The 21,110-nt window shown below is 40.7% G+C and overlaps 1 protein-coding gene across 1 annotated transcript in view; it reads left to right on the top strand.

Moving 5' to 3' along the window:
* prim2 (DNA primase subunit 2) overlaps positions 1-12,625 on the top strand; it is a 231,333-nt gene extending 218,708 nt beyond the window's left edge. Inside the window, exons 12-13 of the mRNA XM_068028345.1 lie at positions 7,215-7,283; positions 10,168-12,625. Coding sequence (XP_067884446.1) covers positions 7,215-7,283; positions 10,168-10,407 — 309 coding nt within the window. The 3' untranslated portion in view covers positions 10,408-12,625. The remainder of the gene's footprint in view (positions 1-7,214; positions 7,284-10,167) is intronic.
* Positions 12,626-21,110: the final 8,485 nt, after the last annotated feature.

Here is a 21,110-nt window from a genome sequence, read left to right as displayed (position 1 = left end):
TTCTTCCCTTGGAAGCTTGGAGTTGCAGTGCCCATTTTTTGGGGGGAAAATTTGTTTTTTTCCAGCTTATTTTCATAATCAGTTGCCTCAGAAGTTGGAGTGCATTGTCTTTGTTGATTACTATCTCTGGCATTTGTCAATGTTTTCCTTCTCTGGTCAATTCATCATGCAGTGCCAATTTCAGCCAATTCAGTCTTAACGTAGAGGTACAAACCTGATTACTCCAAGTTGTAGCACTATAGAAAATATTATTGCTGTTTTCAAATAATTTGGACCATTTTCAGAAAAGTGCTGATAGAGGAGGCTTGTGTGGAGCATTAACACCAGCATAGACCACTTGGGCCGAATGGCCTGTCCATGTGCCTTAAAATTCTCGTGTTCCTGTTTTTGGAACTTGTGACTGTGGTGAGGTGTTCCCACTTCTGCACATGGGTGCTTTGTATCGCTATGATTCTCCTGCAAGTTAGAGAGGTAGGCTGGTCCTATAAACAGGATCTTACGAATGTTGCCCTTCTGCAGGAGATCAGAGACCATGAATTGAATAGAATTTATCTGTTTTGTCTCCCTTTTAATTCTTCCCTCCTTTGAACGGAATGTATCATTGCTCAGTGATCGGGCTAGCTCAGAACTTGCAGCTCACTCAACCCAGCCAAGAAAGTTTGAGTAACAGGAAACTTGAGTCCAAATTTCCTGCTTGGGCAGGGTGGGGTCAACATTTTGATAAGCTACATAACTATTGTCGACAGTAACAGATTGGTATATGTATTGCTGTGATCTGGCTCTATGATCAGTGTCTTCTTAGCTGATATGCTATCACGATCATATTTGACTGAAGGTTTTGGGTTCAAGTCCCACTCCATGCCTTGAGTGCAAAATCCAGTTCAACACTTCAAAGCAATACTCAGCGAGTGCTGCATTATCAGAAGCAATGCCTTTTAGTTGAGACCTTAAATGAAGTCTACCTGTTTGGACATTTAAAAAAAATAACTTATGCCGGTGTTCAAAGAACAGGGAGCTCTCCTGATGCCTTGACCAACATACATCAACCCCTCAACCAAAATCACCAAAAATCAGGTTGATTACTACGAGTGTCACCTGCTGTAGTTGTTCAGGGAATGTAATTTTAAGTAAATGTGGTGTTTAAGGAGGGTTAGTAGATCCGTAGGGAAGTCTTAAACAGGTCAAGCTGCTTCCATAGTACGGAAACATTACACAAACCTGGGGTTGTAGTCCCTGGAATTTAGAAAGTTAAACGGGTATTTTGATTGAAGTTTTCAAGTTATTAATGGGAACTGATAGGGTAGATGGGGAGAAACTAGTTGGAGAGTCTAGGACTAGAGGACACAACCTAAAAATTAGAGCCAGACCTTTCGAGAGTGAAGTTACACAAAGGCTGATAGGAGTTTGGAACTCTTCTGCAAATGGCAGTTGGTTCTACATCAATTAATTTTAAATCTGAGATTAATAAGTGGTGCAAAGGTCGGTATATATGAGTTAGTTTGCAGATTAGCTATGATCTCATTGGATCAGGTTCGAGGGGCTAAATAGTCTCTTCCTGTTCCTATGTTCTATGTCAAAACAGGTTTGGATAATCTCGTCCCAATACCAAGTAGTACTTGTATTTTGAAAGCTTTGTGCTTTGTTTCGTTTCATTTGATAGTGGTAGTAGTATAGGCATCAGGTGGCAGGACTATATCTCCAACACAGAAGTCCTTGAAGCGGCCAACACCCCCAGCTTATACACACTACTGAGTCAGCGGTGCTTGAGATGGCTTGGCCATGTGAGCCACATGGAAGATGGCAGGATCCCCAAAGACACATTGTACAGCGAGCTCGCCACTGGTATCAGACCCACCGGCCGTCCATGTCTCCGTTATAAAGACGTCTGCAAACGCGACATGAAATCGTGTGACATTGATCACAAGTCGTGGGAGTCAGTTGCCAGCATTCGCCAGAGCTGGCGGGCAGCCATAAAGACAGGGCTAAATTGTGGCGAGTCGAAGAGACTTAGTAGTTGGCAGGAAAAAAGACAGAGGCGCAAGGGGAGAGCCAACTGTGCAACAGCCCCAACAAACAAATTTCTCTGCAGCACCTGTGGAAGAGCCTGTCACTCCAGAATTGGCCTTTATAGCCACTCCAGGCGCTGCTTCACAAACCACTGACCACCTCCAGGCGCGTATCCATTGTCTCTCGAGATAAGGAGGCCCAAAAGAAAGAAAGTAGTATAATGGTGAATTTTTCCTGTGTGCGCATTTGGTGCAGTCCTTACCGAGTTAAGGGTCTCAATATTGGGATTATTTTGACTTTTTTTTTCATCAAGCACAAAGGTTTGAAACAGTGAAGATTACAATAGGGAAAAAAACGAATGGTGTATGATATAAATATGGAAATTCATTGCTGAGCTACTGATCTTTATGAATCTTAAGGAGTTATTTATTTGAACACAATGCTAAAATAGACTGACAAATCAATTTGCCAGTCAGGGCTGATTAGTCGGGTGACTAGCATAACAATAGATGCATTTTAGGGGAAGCTAGAAAAGTACATGAGAATCAAAGGAATAGAAAGATCTGCTGATAGGAAAGATGGGAGGAGGTTTGTGTGGCACATAAACATGGCATGGACCAGTTGGGCTGAATGGCCTGTTTCAGTGCTGTTAAATTCCATGTAATTCTTGGAGTGAGAAAGTAAAACATAGAAGAAAGTGGACAAAAGAATGAAGCAGGCTTGGTGATATTTTGGTGGTGAGTTTATGATTCTGACCTCTGCTGCATCTGACAAGGGATCAATATGTTTAGATTTAAAACAAAATGGGAAACATGGTCCATAAAAGTAATAGAAAATATTACTTTGACCCAAGTACCCCCCTCACCCAAAGCTCAATTAGTTACCCACACTGATACAGGGTATCTCTTGCACAAGTTGCTGACTGATTTATACATTAATAACAGCGGGTACTATTGAACTCTCTTATTTTGGCAGCAAAATCTGGCCATTTCGTTTGATAAATTCCCACATTCTGGAAAATAAGTTTGAAGCTTTGACTTGATGTCTTAATTTCTCCTGCTTTAGTGTTTTGTTCCTGTCATCTCACCCCGATCACACAACTTGCTTCCCACAATGTTGATTTGTGCAATAGACAAGTCCCACTAAGGATAATTATTAAGATCCTGATGTTTAAAAGGATATGAAGATCCAGCTTTGCAGTTGTCTCACTGTAAAAGTCTGTGTTGAAAATAATAAATGCATTATGAATTATTAACAGCATGCGCCGATACCACTGTATATGAGACTTGTAAACAGCATTGCTGGAGGCGCTGGTGGCTCTTCTGAAAACTCACATTGAAAATGGCAGTTATTAATGGGCAACACTTTTGACAGAATAATTATCGTTTAAGTCAGGTGTCCTCTGCCAGCAATATCAAATTTGATTCCCAATGGTAGGGCTGCTGACAACGCTACAGAATAAGCTGAGTTGTTCAGACAGGTTCCAGCTAATTTTGGAGGTGGCAAACCTCTCCAAGTCCAGTGGGGCCTTGCATGATATCAATATCCCATCTAAATCTGTAATTGTCGAAGTCATTTTTCTTCTCACTAGTTTTATTCTCTCTACCAATTTTCTCCCTCCCCTTCTGTTGTAAGGATATTGGGTGAGATTTTGCGATGAGTTATAGTGAGGCTAACAGCACTAACCATTGTAATGGGATAAATCGAACAGCAACGTTTGGCATCTGCACCATGCGCAGGTAATACAGAATCTGGAGGTTGCGCTTAGATACCCTGCTCCTCCACAGGCTGTGCTGTTTTTACCAATAGACCCAACATTGAAATCAGTGCAATGCTGTGAACTTGTTGTACTTGCCCACTAGTTCCACACTAAAGATGGTGGAGAAAGTTGGGGCTGGTGCATTCAGGAGTAAGTGAGTTTTTGAACGCCATAAGTGATCATTTTTCAGTGTCAGGGAGGTAATTAATTTTGCAAGTGTGGAGTTTCGTTCCTTCAGAAAAACGTTAGTGAAGAAAATTAGTATTGGAGATTTTTAAAAGGTTACTTTTACTGTCTCTTATCTCTCTGTATTAATCCACCTGGCTTTCACAAACTTTATTTTGATTTCTGTACATGATTTGAAGCTAACTTACAATTCCTGGCTTATATTTCCTGGTTTAGACTCTGCGTGTCTCTTGGTTGAAGAGCGTCGCAGTTTCTTGCTTTGCTCACACATGCCAAAGATGCCCTGTAGAGGGTGCCATGCTGCATCAGACATCCAATTAGAGCAAGTCTACGCTCAAAAGCCTGCAAAAACAGTAGCTGGTTGTCAGTGTAGTGAATGGCAAGCACTGTTACTTGGCTGTTGACTGCAAAATCCTGGCCAATGATGTTGGCTGGGTTATAGTGCTACATGGTGCTTTGCTACATAAGGAGAAACAGTTTCCAGTGGCAGGAGGGTGAGTAATCAGAGGACACAGATTTTAAGTAATTGGCAAGAGAACTAGAGGTGACATAAGGGAAAATGTTAAGCAACGAGTTATGATGATGTGGAATGTGCTATCTGAAAGGGTGATGGAAGCAGATTTAATAATTTTCAAAATAGATATGGATATATAATGGATACATACCTGAAGGGGAACAAATTGCCTGGCTATGGCGAAAGAGCAGGGGAGTTGGGACTATTTGGATAGTTCTTTCACAGGCATGATGGGCTGAATGGTATTCTTCTGCGCTGTATCATTCTGTTGCACCAACCAGTTGCCCTTTTTATTGAAAATGTTAAAGCAATAGATTAAGGAAATTCTGCTGCTGGAAAATAAATATCATAAAATCTTCCTTTTTTCACTTCCAGTTAAAATTGAGGTTCCCTTTATTTCCACCCATTCACTTTTCTTTCCAAACCACAAACCAATAGGGGCCAAGCCCAGGCCCGGGCTTCTCCCAGTGTTTTAGAGAGATACAGCACTGAAACAGGCCCTTCGGCCCACCGAGTCTGTGCCGACCATTAACGACCCATTTATACTAATCCTATACTAATCCCATGTGCTCAGAACCAGGTGCAAAAAATTGGCCAATAAAAATTACTTGTATTTCTATAGCATCTTTCATGTCTTCAGGATGTCCCAAAGCTTCACAGCCAATGAAGAACTTCTTTGAAGTTTTTTGTAATGTAGGAAATGCTGCAGCCAGTTTGCACACAGCAAGGTCCCAAACATCGATATGATAACGGCGCAAAATCAGCTGGAAATCTGAAATAAAAACAGTGTGTGCTGGAAGTACTCAGTGGGTCTGGCAGTTTGTGGAGGGAGAAACAGAGTTTCAGATCTGTGACCTTTCATTAATGTGATAATGACCACTGTTTTAGTGATGGTGGTTCATGGATGAATATTGGCCAGGACACCAGATAATACTCACTTCCCACTCGTAATATTGGCCATGGGATCTTTTATATCCACCAATGACGGGCAGGACCTCAGTTTGACCTCGGTTTAACCTCTCATTGAGAAGATGACACCTCTGACAGTGCAGTGCTTCCTCAGTACTGCACTCGGAGTGTCAGCTTAGCTTTTGTGCTCAAGTCTCTGAAGTGGGACTTGAACTCAATCTTCTGACTCATCAATGAGCATGCATTCCATTGGCCAGTGGCTTCCTCGTCCCTTCTTGAGTGGATGCACAGGACCTCCACTTGGCCACTTTCCCACAACGATGTGTCCGCACTCAAGAACTCGCTGTTGTAAGGCATTTCAGGGGTGAGCCTGTGTTCCTTATTCCAGGGCACAGCATTTTCTTGTGCATTTCTAAATGTATTTCAAAACGTGCTAATCATATAAATGTGATTTTGAGATGAAAAAACATCATACTTTTTTCATATATATATTATATATAAAGAGCCAGGATAGTTGCACTCTGAGTACACTGCCCGTTCAGTCCTGTTTTGAGTAAGCACCCGCCTTATAGGCCTTAACGTGTTAAAACAATGCAAATTCCCTTGTTTGTCCTCAAGTAAGGATCACTTTAAATCTTGTGCTTGCAACACAGCACAAAATGAATGAGGCTTGAAATGACTGTTGGCATTTATGCCTCTCTGCATTTGCATTCCAGAGGTGTTGACGGGAATGTGGTGCTTGTGTTTTAATTTAGCAGCACGCCCGCAGACCAAGAACTGTCTTCAGGGTATTAGCATAACATGAAACAAGGGAGAGGTGTGAAATTTATTTTACCTTCACTTTATTAAAGGTAAAGCAATAGCAGATTTTATTCCTCTCGTGGGCATGTGGCATATCATCTTACGATGGATTTCATTTGGTTGCTACCTCGCATATGAAGGAGAGAACATGCAGGTCAAACATTTAAAGAATTTGAGAGGTTTGAACATCTGTATTGACAGTTAAAATAATGGAAAGATTTTAATCTAAGGCAGCTGTGTTGAAAGAATTGGCGATAACATTGAAGCGAAAGGATGAGGCTTAGCCAAAGGTTTAACAATGTCATTGCTTTGATCTTCTGCTAAGTGACATTGGTAGAGCCACCTGCCAATACCTATACACTGATATTCAATGACGAGTACCAGGAGTTAGAAATCCAAACGGTGCTCGCATTTGACAGTGCAGGCATTGCTGATTTTTTTTTTAAATCGACAAATATTCAGAATTTTTCAAGAGGATGGTTATCTTCTCAATTCACCAATTTGGAGCACGTTTGGTGCGGACTGAGTGGAAATTCAGTTAAACTGCATAATTAAGGCACAACATAACCGATCCCAGCCGGTGTTGCAGAAAACCGATAAGAATGGCAGTTTATACAAAGGCAAATAGATTAAATTTAGCTTGAATTAGGAAACAGAGTGCATTACAAAAGCTACAGTGACGCTGGTAATAGCTGCTCAGACTGGGGCCATTCATTCCCTTGTCCTGTTTAGCTTTTGTAAGGGTGAAGTTATTAGAATCATAGGAATAGCAGAAATCCCACACAATATTCCCGTTATCTGCTGTCTCCACTAAATTAAATGGTGTTCGTTGTAGTTGGGTTTCAGCTACAAGGTAGAATATGTGATTCCTTCTGATACATCAGACCAATATGCCTTGTTTTTTTCTTACCAGTTGTGATTGCTATATTTACACTAGCACTATGGCGTTTTTAAATGTCTATTATTGCTATGCATTAATCTAGAAATTGGATGAGCTGAGTTTTCTCAATAAGCCCCTCTCTTTTTCTCCCCTTACAGATTCTGGATCTAGTCAAGGGGATGCATTACCAGCTGGCCTGTCAGAAATACTTTGAGCTAACCCACAATGTAAGGACATGTTTAATTTGCACTGCACAGTAATGTGTGGCTTTGTTAGCCTTGGGAAGTGACTATAACTGGTGCATAAAAGTTAGTGTCACGAGTACTCACATCCATCATTAGCTGTCATCATTTGTTAATTTTTACAGTCTAGTTACTGAGGCACAGCTCCTTGCATTTAGTAGTTCAAAACATTTTATAGCATACGATTTTTGGAGGCAAAGAAAAAAATTGATCCGATACATTAAAATCCGATACATTAGTTAGGTCAATATTTTGATTCAAGGAGTTAAAACTACAATTATCTACAGTCAGCTAAGATCACATTTTATGTTAATAGATAATTAAATCGCACAAACCTTTTGCTAGACCATTTATGAAAATGACAAACGTTTTTACTGGGAATTCTAAGGATTATGTTCCACTTCACTCTTGAACAGAATGCTAAATTTGACATTGAGCCACATGAAAGATTAGGACAGGTGACCAAAAGCTTGGTTAAAGAGATGGACCTGATCTTGAAGGAGGAGAGAGGGGGTAGCATGCTATCAAATTCTCCTTTTTTCTTTCCTGAAGTTAGCATTCACAACTAGCAAGTCAGTCAAATAATTTCTTCACTCTTTTCTTCCAGCAATTTCCTAATTAGCTGAGGTCAGCATATACAGCTAAAAATTATGTAATAAATTATGTAAATCACAGTGGGGGGTGGGGGTGGGGGTGGAAAATCACTGAATGTACCCATAAAATTAGTCCTTTACTGTTAGGCCTCCATCAAGCTTTATCCACATCGGCTTTCCCTTGTGCCTGAGCACAAAGTTTCACCTGGACTTGAGTGCTGGGAAATTTCAGCTGCTTTATAGACATTTCCTGTGCAAGAAAAATGCACCAAGGGAGTCATACTTTCAACTCCATTCTTGTGAAACAACAATCCAAGAATGCATTATGACAGGCAGAAAAGTATCAGGGTTTTGAAAAGTGTGTATTGTTGAAAAGGAATAACATAATAAAAATGCTATTCTTATCAACATTGAATACCATTTAAAGCATTAAATAAAAATTGAGATGGTATTGCTTGGAATTTTTTTTTTGTTTTTGTTACGGAGAGCTGAGAGGGGAAAGTTTAACGAGCCATTTTGATGCTCAAACAGTGAATCAACTAGATCTGGAACATAGCAACCTGTTCAAGTTTTGATCACTGGAGACTCGACAGTAGGGCAAGTTTCCCTGGGAAGTCCCACTGCAAAAACCAATTCAATAAGAAGTACTTATCCACTATGGGAAATGAGGAGGAAGAAAATGTTCTACAGTCGTATAAATAATATAAATAATTTGTAGAAGAGGACCATTTTGGAAAGTGGTAGATAAATAGTATTACAGATATTGCTTGGGTATTAGCAATATTTTTGTAATATTCTTGCTTTATGTTAGGCATGATGCATTGCTTCAGTAAATTTGTTATTTACGGTGATGGCAGGTCCCAGACTACCTCAGTGGGTAATGCCACAATATAGTAGTTACATCTTATATTTTTTCTTGATTTAACAAGACAAAACCTTTTTTTTTTAAACACTGATTGGCGAAAGCTCTCCCTGTCAAGACCGTGCTCTTCTCCTCCTTCGTCAATAGGGTTTCTAACTCTTTAGGATTGTCCTGGAATATCAAGGAATTAAAGATTAAACTCCAGAACTACAAGTGACCAGGAGAAAAATCATAGGGGTGTTCTTTTTTTTAAAAAAAAAATGTTTTTTCTTCAAACACTTCAGTTTGCTAGTTATAAAAATATTTAACCAGGAAATAAGGCCGTTGACAGACAGTGAAGAATCATCCAATCAAGTAATAACTATCCAGTTGGTGTTGGAAGGTGGTGCACCTTGAGGATGGAAGTGTTGGGCAGGACAATTGGAGGCAAGATGTGAAGAAACCTCCAGAAATATGTCTAACCAGAATTGGCAGGCTTACTCCCCATTGACTCTAAAACCTTGCAACTGCTTTGTCCCTGAGCCTTGAGACTCTATATGAATGGAATTAACAGTCATTGAAGTTCCTGTAAAATTCATTTTCTTGCCAGTCATTTCCCCCTGCCCCCAACCCAACCCCATCATTCCTTTCCTCAGTCATCTATTTAGACACGTTCTCTCTCTGGATTCCCAACCTTGAGAGCTGCGTGTTCAAATATTTTGAAGTGGTTTAAATAGTCAAGTATCCCAACCTACGTTATTCTAGGATTTTAGCCTGAGAGTGACTATGAAGGAAGTGGGTAGAGATGGAATCTTTGTAAAGCTTAGAGATAGCGAATGTGGACATTTCTTTTGTCGATAACTCCCAGGTGAAGCAGTAACCTGTACCTAAACAAGTTAAAGTTGCTGGCTTGAAGACCCACAGACCCAATATGAGAAACCTCTCTCGCTCAAGTCTTGACCGACATATAGTAACTAGTCCTTAGATAATGGAGTCTTACTCAGATTTGTGAGAGATATAAACTGTGTCTTGAGGCAAGATGAGAGGCCACAAACCATGCTGTAGTCTGCTAAACCAGAGCTCAAATGATGGGATAATTTACGACTAGATGATCAGAACAGGGCTGCATATGTGCAGCCTAAGGTGGTGGAACAGTGTAAAGATAGAGTTTTCCCCTTTGAAAGTTAGAGTTCTTGGGATGGTCAGGAGTCCAAGTAGCGAAATCTCACTCTAATCCTCATTGAGTTCTTTTTAAATAACATTTTAAAATTAAATTTTCACATTGGAAATATTAACCTTCCACTCTTAATGATTAATGTGCTTAATGATTTGGTGTGTAATTTTGGTGTTTTCATTTTGAAACTTGTTTGTTTTAAGCCACAATGTACAACCTAAGTCTTCAAATTTCCGTATTTTGCTTTACTCTGCCTTTTAGATTGAAGAAGTAGGATTTTCGCTAAATCATCCAAATCACTATTTCATTGAGAGTCAGAAACTCCTGAACAGCAGCCGAGATATAAAGAAAGAGTTCAGCCAGCCAGAAAGTTCTCAGTGTAGCCAAAGCAGCCAGCCTACAAGAGGAACAAACACCTGTATCTCCAAACCTGCGAGCCAGCCAGTGTCAGCTGACATGGAGGATTTAGAAGAGCTTCTCAGTGAAGGATACACAGAGTGATTATTGATGACATTGGTATCCAATGACGAGCATTTTGGATTACCACACTTCCTAAAGTGACTCTCTCATATCCTTGTGATCCAGTTTCCACCTCCCCCACCCACCCCCCTGCCAAATGAGTAACCTTCAAATTGGATGCTTTCCAGAATGGCCTGAAGACCAATATATTAACTTGATGAAAATATGACCACCAAAAAAACCCCACAAGACTTTATATTATTACTTAGATATTGTGGTTTGCAGATGTCGTGCCAGCTCCCTGGGAATGAATGGTGTAGTTAATACAAGATGTCCAAGGCATAGTGATACTCTTGGGCTAGAAAATGGTCTCATTCCACTTTATTTTACATTTAGTAAGAGATGTATAATATGTGGTGCAGTGTCTTAATAATATGCCTCTTTAGGATACTTTTTCAAAATGTATTGTAAGGGAAGAAATATTCAAGCCCATCTTACTGTAATCTGGTGAATACTTTGATGTTACACACTTGGTAGCATTTGACAAAGCAGTCCCTTTCTTCTCCACTAATCTACAACATTGCACTGCAATTGTGTTCTATTGTTAATGGCTTCACCATCATTAGCTATATTATAGGCTTCATTGCATTGTAATGTGATCTGTTCTTTCTCATTGCTCATCAGGTGAAGCGTAAGTTATGTTATATTACATCTTGTGTCATACTAGCAGATTTCCTGAAAAGAAGCACATCTGAATCTATTTTAATGTTCATAGTCCCTTTTTGTGTTGAGGATTGTCTGGCAGCAAAATAAATCAATGGAAAAGCAAATATTTACAAGGGCTAATTTTCCTCAATATTTAACCAATGTTTTCTATCAGGGGCATAATTTCAAAAGCAACTCACAAACACCATCTTAAAGCGGATTATTTCAAACTTCAGAAAAGCTCCCTTGTTCACTTAAGGCAACCCTATGTGCGAGCTGCTCTCTGAGAATGTAGTTTGCAGTTTCAGTCCACCCTTTGGTATTAGCACAAATTTAAGTGTCAGTTGTCTTTTGCTTCATTCTGGAGTGAAGTGTGAAAGAAGGCTAGAATACTTGAATTACAGTCATTTATGAAGCATTGGTATTTATTCTGCATCAGAGGAGCAGTCAGTATTGTGCTTGTTGCTTGCTTGCGTGGTGCAAACATAAGGGGTGATAATGGAGAGTGTCCACTAATTATCGAAGATGTGCTCCCCATGGAATGACCCCTGTAATTCATTTTGTAATTGCATGTTTCTAGTGGAGAGTGTCTGCTGATTACCTGAGATGTGCGCTCCATAGAATAAAAGGAGCATGGAATCACCATAGTATAAAGTGCTGCAGTGGGCCTTGACTTTACATGTTTTGTCAAGTCTTCACATGCAACACTCCTGAAGAAGGCTTTGTGGTAAATATAGGTACAACATAAATGGCCAAACTGTGAATCCATTTCTAGTAGGTCTGGAATGTCCTTGGATCTGCCGTTTTAGGGGCAAATGAGTAGCACATAGCAATAGAGAGCTTCATATTGGTGCTGTCCTAAATTGTTACAGCTCTCCTCACCTTTGTAGAAGGGAAGTATCAATATATGCTTGGATCACCATTGGAAGAGAAATTGCAGAGAACACACTGCATGACAGCTTCAAGAGTCAAATATTGTGAACTTTGGGGTGGCTAATACAAATAGTGAATTTTCGGGGTTTTTTTAAGCTGACTTGTAATTTCTTTTGGACCCCTGATGGACATTTGAGAGAGTCCATCCAGTGCAGATGGGCTATGAAGCCAAGATCCTGATTTAACACACACAACTCTTAATTGCTCTAGAATTAATGAAGAATGACTCTGTATTGTGAGTATGATTGCAGATCCAGCTTCTGCTTGTGTTTAATGAGTTTCCAATCTTAGAGGACTTCTTGATTTTCCTTTTACAAAATGATCCTCCCCGCTCTCCTAAGTTCACCGCAACATTTCTTGCAAGTGTATGTGTATAACATAACTTTGTTGGTGCTTTTTGTCTGATTTTCCCCATTTCTTTCTCGTTTTCCTTACCATGACAGTCCAAGATGCAACTTAACAAAATTTCAGGTTAAACGTGTAATGGATCAGCAATGAATTCTGAAGAAGTAAAGCTTTACAAGTATTCAGTGTTACCAAAATTATTTTTATAAATCCATACAGTTCACTTGTTTTCATTTACTTTTTTAAGGATTTTGTAAAGTTCTGCTTAAAAGCTATTGATATGAAATAAAATAAAGAATATGTTCAAATTAAATGAAGCTTTTCTTAACTTTTTTATTGGAGTTTTAAGAAAGTACGCTCATGTTTTATGAAGCTATTATATATCTGCGTGTATTTCATATTTTGTCAGATTCTGCACCTGGAAGCACCTGGGGACAATTAACTATGTCAAAGCTGCTATACAAATGCAAATTGTTGTGTACATATATGCGTTGTTGGAGAAAATCCAGTTAAAACCCAATGATTCAACAAATTCTCCGGACTCAGACTTTGAGAATAAACAGACTTTATTCATGATATTATGGAGAGCACACCTTACCTAAAAGCGGTCCAGTGTTACTCTCTAGAACAAAGGAAATCCACAACGGATATACAGTTACTCAGCCCATCCCGGCTGGACACAATCCAATCAGAATTGTTATTGATTACACATAGTACCAATTAAATCATTGATTAGGCATCATGTGGCGACCTGATCAGCTTATGCCGCCCCTGATCATCAATTGATGAGCTCAGGTCCCATCCATTGTCCTGAAGTCTCCCAATTGTCACTTTAAATGGGCCTGCATTCCTGAAGGTGCCGGGCAGTCTGCAGATTCACTGATAAGAGGGGCCCCCTCTCGTTATCTGTGTTATGCTGTACCAAGCTCCAACTGTGAGCTCACTAAATCTGTCCCACAGTGCCTCGGGCTAAAACTCCATTTTGTATCAATATGTGGCTATACTTTCAACTCATATAAGAGAGAATATGTGTATACGTTCTCACTAGGATTATATTAATCTACTTACAAAATAATAGGTATAGAAGCAAAACTCAGCAAAATTGCTCCCACATGCGTATATTTTATAAAGGTATTATACATGTGCGTACATTCTCTTATGAAGCCATTGGACATAGATATTTTTAAAAAATCTATGTTTAGCTATACAATCACATGTATACCTTTCACAACCTCAAGGTCCAAATGCACTTTGCAACCATGAAGTAATTTTTGAAGTGTAGTCTTTCATGTCATCCTGAGACAGCCGACGGCGTCTCGGTTTAATCTCTTATCCAGCACCTCTGACAGTGCAGTACTCCCTCAGTCCAGCACTGGAAGTGTCAGCCTTGATTTTGTCCTCAAATTTCTGGAGTGAGACTTAAAGCCACAACCTTGTGTCTCAGAGGCAAGAGTGAGGCATGACCAACACCACATATTAAAATTTTAGTCTATTAATTCAAATTGCCAACATTAGAATCGAGAAAGCAGCCAGAAGGGCCACCAACGCTAACTATTATAACCACCAATATGCAGGCCCCCTCCCCACAGACTCCACGCTCCAGAGTGCAGAGCCAAACAAGCTCCTTTGCACTCCCAACCCACATTGCTCCCAATGCAAGCAGCCGCATCTGGCTATACATTCCATGTGGCAAATGAATGCACAGTGACTTCATAAACTATGAATAGAAATATTCAATCTCAAAATGTGATTGTATAGCTAAACATAGATTTTTTTAAAAATCTGTATGTCCAGTGGCTTCTTAAGAGAATGTACACACATGTATCATACCTTTGTAAAATATATGCATGTATGTACACAACAATTTACATTTGTATAGCAGCTTTGACATAGTAACTTGTCCCAAGGTGCGGAATCTGACAAAATATGAAATACACGCAGATATACGAAAATTTCACAGCCAGTGTAAAGTTATAATAAAACTTGTCCAAATGGGAGCAAAGGAACTGCTTTAGTGAAGTCAAAATATATAAAATGATAAAGTCGTAGTTGAAGTATGGAGTTTACAATTGTAGCCACTCTGGTTTGAACAAATGTGCCAGCCGTCTATTGATGAACTCCAGCCAAAGGAGCATGAAATACCACATTTTCCCCATTGATACTAAAGTAAAGCAAAAATGTGGCTACTGGTGAACAATAATAAGTCTGAAACAATGAAGAGACATATTGGTTTAGTGACATCGCTATGTCATGTTGCATTCAACTTTGTCCAAATTTGTCAATTGGATACCATGGCAAGGATTTGCTGTGTCTGGATCTATTGGGGTAAAAGTGATTGATGCTTGGTGACATCCATTGTTAGATTCCACATATACACAAATGGCATCCTGCTCAATCTACCTGGAGGAAGTCGACACTCACCCAACATATCAGACAAGCAGCTCAACAGTGCAGAAGCAATGGGGAAGCACAAGATTGAGCAGGATGTCATTGGTGTATATGTGGAATCTGACTGTTACCAAGCATCAATTTTCACTTATACCCCAATAAATCCAGATACAGCAAATCCTTGCCAGGGTATCCAATTTGACCACCAGCTCTTGGACCATCTTTGGGCCCCATGACAATCTGCTCCTTCGCAATTAACTTCATCCTCCATCCTGGTCTCTGTTTCAGGCTGAACTGATCTATTTTCAACCTCTGTATCCTGTTTAACTGTGGGTTGAGCTTCAAACCATATATTCGCTCTATCACAAAGACCCCATCTACTTCTATCTCTATAATGTTACCCGGCTCTGCCCCAATCTTGGCACTTCTGCTGTCAAAGCCCTCGCATATCCTCAAATTAGTCTATGCTGTCCTTGTTGGTGAGCTTTATATTCAATCCTAATCCCCAAAAGCTATGAATTTAAAACTAGTACCTTTGAATCTCTTCAAGGCTTTGTTCTTCCCTGCCTACAACCTCTAGCCCTAAATCTGCCCCTTCCATTGCTAAATACTCTGTTCCTCTGAATCCAGCCACTTAACTTCCACTTTTTTCATCCCAAACATTGGTGGTGTCAGTATTCTCTCCCTAAACCTCTTCACTTCTCCACTTCCCACTCATCCTTTCAGGCACCTCCTTATAAATAACTCCTTCACCACCTTTTTGGTAATATCTCATCTTTCGCTCAGCATTTCTTTTCATGCCTCTGTGATGTGCCTTGGGATGTTTCTCATTGCTGTAAATGCAAGTTGTTTATTGCTGTTTTATCCCAATCTAGGTGTCGAATATTATTGTCAATGTTCAAGCTTTTTCCCCACTATGGAAACTTCCATATAATATTGAACATTAGGCATAAGAGTCCATTTAAACTGCTACTCGAGAATTCTAGGATTGTAAGTATTCTGCATTATCTTCATGAATACACAAGCTAGCCTGGATGCAGAAATAACAAAGGATCAAGAGGCACTGGGTCAAAATATTTTACTGCCTTGTTGATATTTCCTTGGCTGTAAAGCACTTTGGGATATCTTGAGGTTGTGAAAGGTGCAGTGTAATACAGGTCCTTTTTTTGAAAGAAATGTGAAGACAAACTGGGATAGAATATTCTCCGCACGATGCAAATTAAATACAAATGTCATACTGGTAATCAGGAGGTTAAATCTCTTAATGGACTAAAATTATTGTAATGGAAATGGGAGGATTTTGGGGTTCCTCTATAAATATAGAATCTAACATTACAGAACAGGAACAGGCCATTCGGCCCAACTGGTCTATGCCAGTTACCGTGCCCAATAAAGGCATATCATAGTCCTACTTCTAAGATACAAAACTATTCAATGTGGAATCTTTGAAATGGACTTTTCCTTTTAAAAAGTGGACAATATGCTGCAAAATGGCTGCTGAAGGTCAGATAACGTGGCCAGAATATTCAAAAATTGCCTCATTGACTCAAAAGGACAAAAAGACAGGTGTCGAATACACCTGTTATGACCAGGTGAGAAAGGTGTCTAGGAGTCTTTTATGGTCTTCACCTGGTCTTATTGTAACAGGGTTTAAATTTTTAAACACTGTGTTTTGAGCTCCCCCTTTGGTGAATCCTTGTTTACCACTTTCCAATTATAAGGCAAAGGAATGAGCATCACCAGTTTTTTTTAGGTTTAAAGAAGAAAATTGAAATTTATTAAACCTTAAACTTAAACTCTAATACAGTTAATGCCTATGGAAATGCGACGCTGCCACGCTAGCATGCACACGTGATACACATGCAAATAGGGACAGAAAAGAGAAGAAAAATTAAAGGAGAGGTTTGAGGTAATCTCTGAAGAGGGTTTTTTATTACTGTGCTTCAAGCTTGCTGGAGGGTCCTTGATTGTAGGTAGTCTTGCTTTTTGTTGGGTCCCAGTATTTGTCTTAAACATTGTTCACAGTAGGAGATTTTCTCTTTTTGGGGTTTCATATGTCTTCAATGGTTTTCGAAGCTGGTGAGAGCGAGATGAGAGCAGACAGGAGAGAGATGTTCTCAGTCCGGGAGCAAATCAGCTTTCCGAGTTCAAATTCCCTGTTGGAAGTTCAAATTCAAAAAAAACTCCAGTTAGTCATGTGACTAAATTGGTCTGAACCCATCTGTGTATTCGGCCATCTTAGCAGTTAACCTGGAATGTTCCGAAGAAGGGTCACTGACCCGAAACGTTAACTCTGCTTCTCTTTCCACAGATGCTGCCAGACCTGCTGAGTGGTTCCAGCATTTCTTGTTTTTATTAACCTGGAATGCTAGCCTTTTCACCTTCAACATCTGGTAATCAAAAGTCCATTGTGGATTAAATTGGAGCACGGAATAGCTCTTTTGTCCTTTGAAGTACTGTCTGTTATGCTAATGTTTCTCTCTAGCCAAAGTCTCCGATTGTTTTTTAAAGCAAGTTCTTTCTTCAACAACCGTTTAAAATCAATGTTCATGTGGCGAAACCTGCTACCCATTCAGGGACTCTGCAGGGCACCGTCTCCTGCCACTGCCCTGTCTCTCTGACCTCCTGCGGTCTTTCTTTCACTACTGGGGGGGCTACCACCTTCACCCCCACCAGATCATTACCTAGGAGCAGGTCAACCCCGTCCACAGGCAAACTAGGGACAATCCTTACAGTCACTGGTCCCGAAACTAGGTCACAGTCCAGGTGTACCAGTGTACAGGTGCAGGCATACACTGCCCTCCAATACCATTCACCACTATTTTGTTGTTCACTGCACTCTCAGGGGGAAAGGTCAGGCCTTTTCCCAGTAAAAGGGATCGAGCAGCCCCTGTGTCCCTGGGAATCACTACGGGCTTGCTTGCCCCACTCAAAGGGTATGGGGTTACTTTCCCTTCAGACACAAAACCCTGACAACCTTCAGGAATCCTATTAACCTTTCCTGCACTGGCCATAGTAAGCTTCCTGGGTTGCACTCTTACTGCAGTTAAAGCCACAGCTTGTTCTGCTGTGCTTAGCATCAGGTTCCCGTCTTCACTGAACGGATATGTCCTGATTAACCCTACAGGTTTCCCCTTTAATTTCCAGCAGTCAGCTTTTAAATGCCCTGCTTTATTACAATGGAAGCACACAGGTCTCTGGGTCTTACTCTTGCTCACAGCACCTTCCTTGTTGGTTGGAGGGGGGGGGGGGGGGGGGGGTGGGCCCTGTGTCGCCTGCTTTCCTTTCTCTTCCAGGACTGCCTGGGCAGTTATCACCTTCCCACCCTTTGTCCTTTTTGGATTTGTGGGGGTGATTAGGAAAGGTTCTCCCCTGGGAAACCGACTTATAAATTAAAGCAAACTCATAGGCCAGAACGGCCGCTTGCCGGGCTTTCTGAACCAGCTGCTCCTCTACATGTGTCTTTATTGAGAGTGGGAGAGAGTTTTTAAATTCCTCTATGAGAATTACTTCTCTGAGATTCTCATAGCTGAGCTGTATTTTTAAAGCCCTCGGCCACTGGTCAAAAGCCAGCTGCTTGCTTCTTTCAAACTCCAGATAAGTTTGATTAGCTTGCTTTTTGAGGGTTCTAAACTTGTGAGGATAGGCTTCGGGTACTAATTCATATGCCCCGAGGATAGCATTTTTGGTCAGTTCATAATTTGATGAACTCTCATCTGAAAGCAAGGAATAAATCTCATGGGCTTTTCCAGTTAGTTTGCTTTGTATTAAAAGGGACCAGATCTCAGCTAGCCATTTTAGCTGCCTTGCCAGTTTCTCAAAAGACACAAAAGAATGCTTTCACATCTTCCTCATTGAATTTTGGAATTAATTGAGTGAGTTTTAGCAATTTGTACCCAGCCCTGAATTCTGCTCTTCCATATTGGCCATGCCTTCACTGGGGTTAATCTATCGCCCCCTAGTTAACTCAAGCCGCTACAGCGTGCTCTCATGATTCTTTCTGGAATATTCTTTCTCTCTCTGTCTCCTGCCTTTCATTCTCTTCCCGTTCCTTCTGGAAGGCTCTCTCTCTCATCCTCTCTTTCCTCAAATTCAAGTCTCCTCTGTTCCAGTTGTATCTTTGCTAACAATACCCTGTCGGATTTTGCTTCTAACCCTGTTTCTGCCTCTTCAGATTCAAGGGAAAAATGGTTGGCCACTAGTCTTCAGAGTTCAGACTTCCTAGCCTTGCCACGTACAGTGATCCCACAGTGCTCAGCCCTTTTCCTCAACTCCTCCATAAACACTGCTTTTAACTTATCCCAAGTTACTTCACCCTGGCTTGAGGAGCTACTAGCTTCAATTGCAGACATGATAGTATTCAATTACACACAACCTGTATTAATCTTGCTCTTTTTTTTATTGGGAACAATTTGACTTCCCACTTCCAATTTCCCGTTCATCTGTGGGTAAATGTCTGGACATTAGCACCCAAATTTCAGTTACGACCAGTTGCTAAAGGTGTCTAGGGGTCTTTTACTGTCTTCACCTGGTCTTATTGTAACAGGGTTTTAATTTTTAAACACAGTGTTTTGAGCTCCCCCTTTGATGAATCCTTGTTCACCACTTTCCAGTTATAAGGCAAAGAAATGAGTACACCAGGTTTTCTTAGGTTTAAAGAAGAAAATTGAAATTTATTAAACTTAAAGTCTAATACAGTTAATGCCTATGGATATAAGACGTGTCCACGCTAGTATGCGCACGTGATACACACACGCAAACAGGGACAGAAAAGAGCAGAAGAAAAATAAATGGAGAGGTTTGAGGCAATCTCTGAAGAGGGTTTTTTTTTTACTGTGCTTCGAGCTCACTGTAGGGTCCTTGATTGTAGGTAGTCTTGCTTTTCGTTCAGGCCCTGTATTCTTCTTAAACCTTGTTCACTGTTGGAGACTGTTCTCTCTTGGGATTCATATGTCTTCAATGGTTTCCAAAGCTGGTGAGAGCAGACAGGAAAGAGATGTTCAGTTCAGGAGCAAAACAACTTTCTGAGTTCAAATTCCCTGTTGTAATTCAAAAAACTCCAACAGTCAGTTAGTCATGTGACTAAACTGGTCTGACCATGTCTATGTGTATTTGACCATCTTAGAACAAAGAACAAAGATAATTACAGCACAGGAACAGGCCCTTCGGCCCTCCAAGCCTGCGCCGATCCAGATCCTCTCTCTAAACATGTCGCCTATTTTCTAAGGTTCTGTATCTCTTTTCTTCCTGCCCATTCATGTATCTGTCTAGATACATCTTAAAAGACTCCATCGTGCTCGCATCTACCACCTCCGCTGGCAATGCGTTCCAGGTGCCCACCACCCTCTGCGTAAAGAACTTTCCACGCATATCCCCCCTAAACTTTTCCCCTTTCACTTTGAACTCGTGTCCTCTAGTAATTGAAACCCCCACTCTGGGAAAAAGCCTCTTGCTATCCACCCTGTCTATACCTCTCATGATTTTGTACACCTCAATCAGGTCCCCCCTCAACCTCCGTCTTTCTAATGAAAATAATCCTAATCTGCTCAACCTCTCTTCATAGCTAGCGCCCTCCATACCAGGCAACATCCTGGTGAACCTCCTCTGCACCCTCTCCAAAGCATCCACATCCTTTTGATAATGTGGCGACCAGAACTGTACGCAGTATTCCAAATGTGGCCGAACCAAAGTCCTATACAACTGTAACATGACCTGCCAACTCTTGTACTCAATGCCCCGTCCGATGAAGGAAAGCATGCCGTATGCCTTCTTGACCACTCTATTTACCTGCGTTGCCACCTTCAGGGAACAGTGGACCTGAACACCCAAATCTCTCTGGACATCAATTTTCCCCAGGACTTGTCCATTTACTGTATAGTTCACTCTTGAATTGGATCTTCCAAAATGCATCACCTCGCATTTGCCCTGATTGAACTCCATCTGCCATTTCTCTGCCCAACTCTCCAATCTATCTATATTCTGCTGTATTCTCTGACAGTCCCCTTCACTATCTGCTACTCCACCAATCTTAGTGTCGTCTGCAAATTTGCTAATCAGTCCACCTATACTTTCCTCCAAATCATTAATGTATATCACAAACAACAGTGGTCCCAGCACGGATCCCTGTGGAACACCACTGGTCACACGTCTCCATTTTGAGAAACTCCCTTCTACTGCTACTCTCTGTCTCCTGTTGCCCAGCCAGTTAACTGGAATGCTAGTCTTTTCACCTTCAACATCTGGTAATCAAAAGTCCATTGTGGATTAAATTGGAGCAGGGAATAGCCCCTTTGTCCTTTGAAGTACTATCTATTGATATGCTAATGTCTCTCTCCAGCCAAAATGTCCAGTTTTTTTAAAGCTAGTTCTTTCTT

This window comes from Heterodontus francisci, chromosome 3 (genome assembly GCF_036365525.1).
Source record: "Heterodontus francisci isolate sHetFra1 chromosome 3, sHetFra1.hap1, whole genome shotgun sequence".
Taxonomy (NCBI): Eukaryota; Metazoa; Chordata; class Chondrichthyes; order Heterodontiformes; family Heterodontidae; genus Heterodontus; species Heterodontus francisci.
The sequence above is the reverse complement of the archived record's forward strand: the minus strand, read 5'-3'. Positions and strand labels throughout refer to the sequence as shown.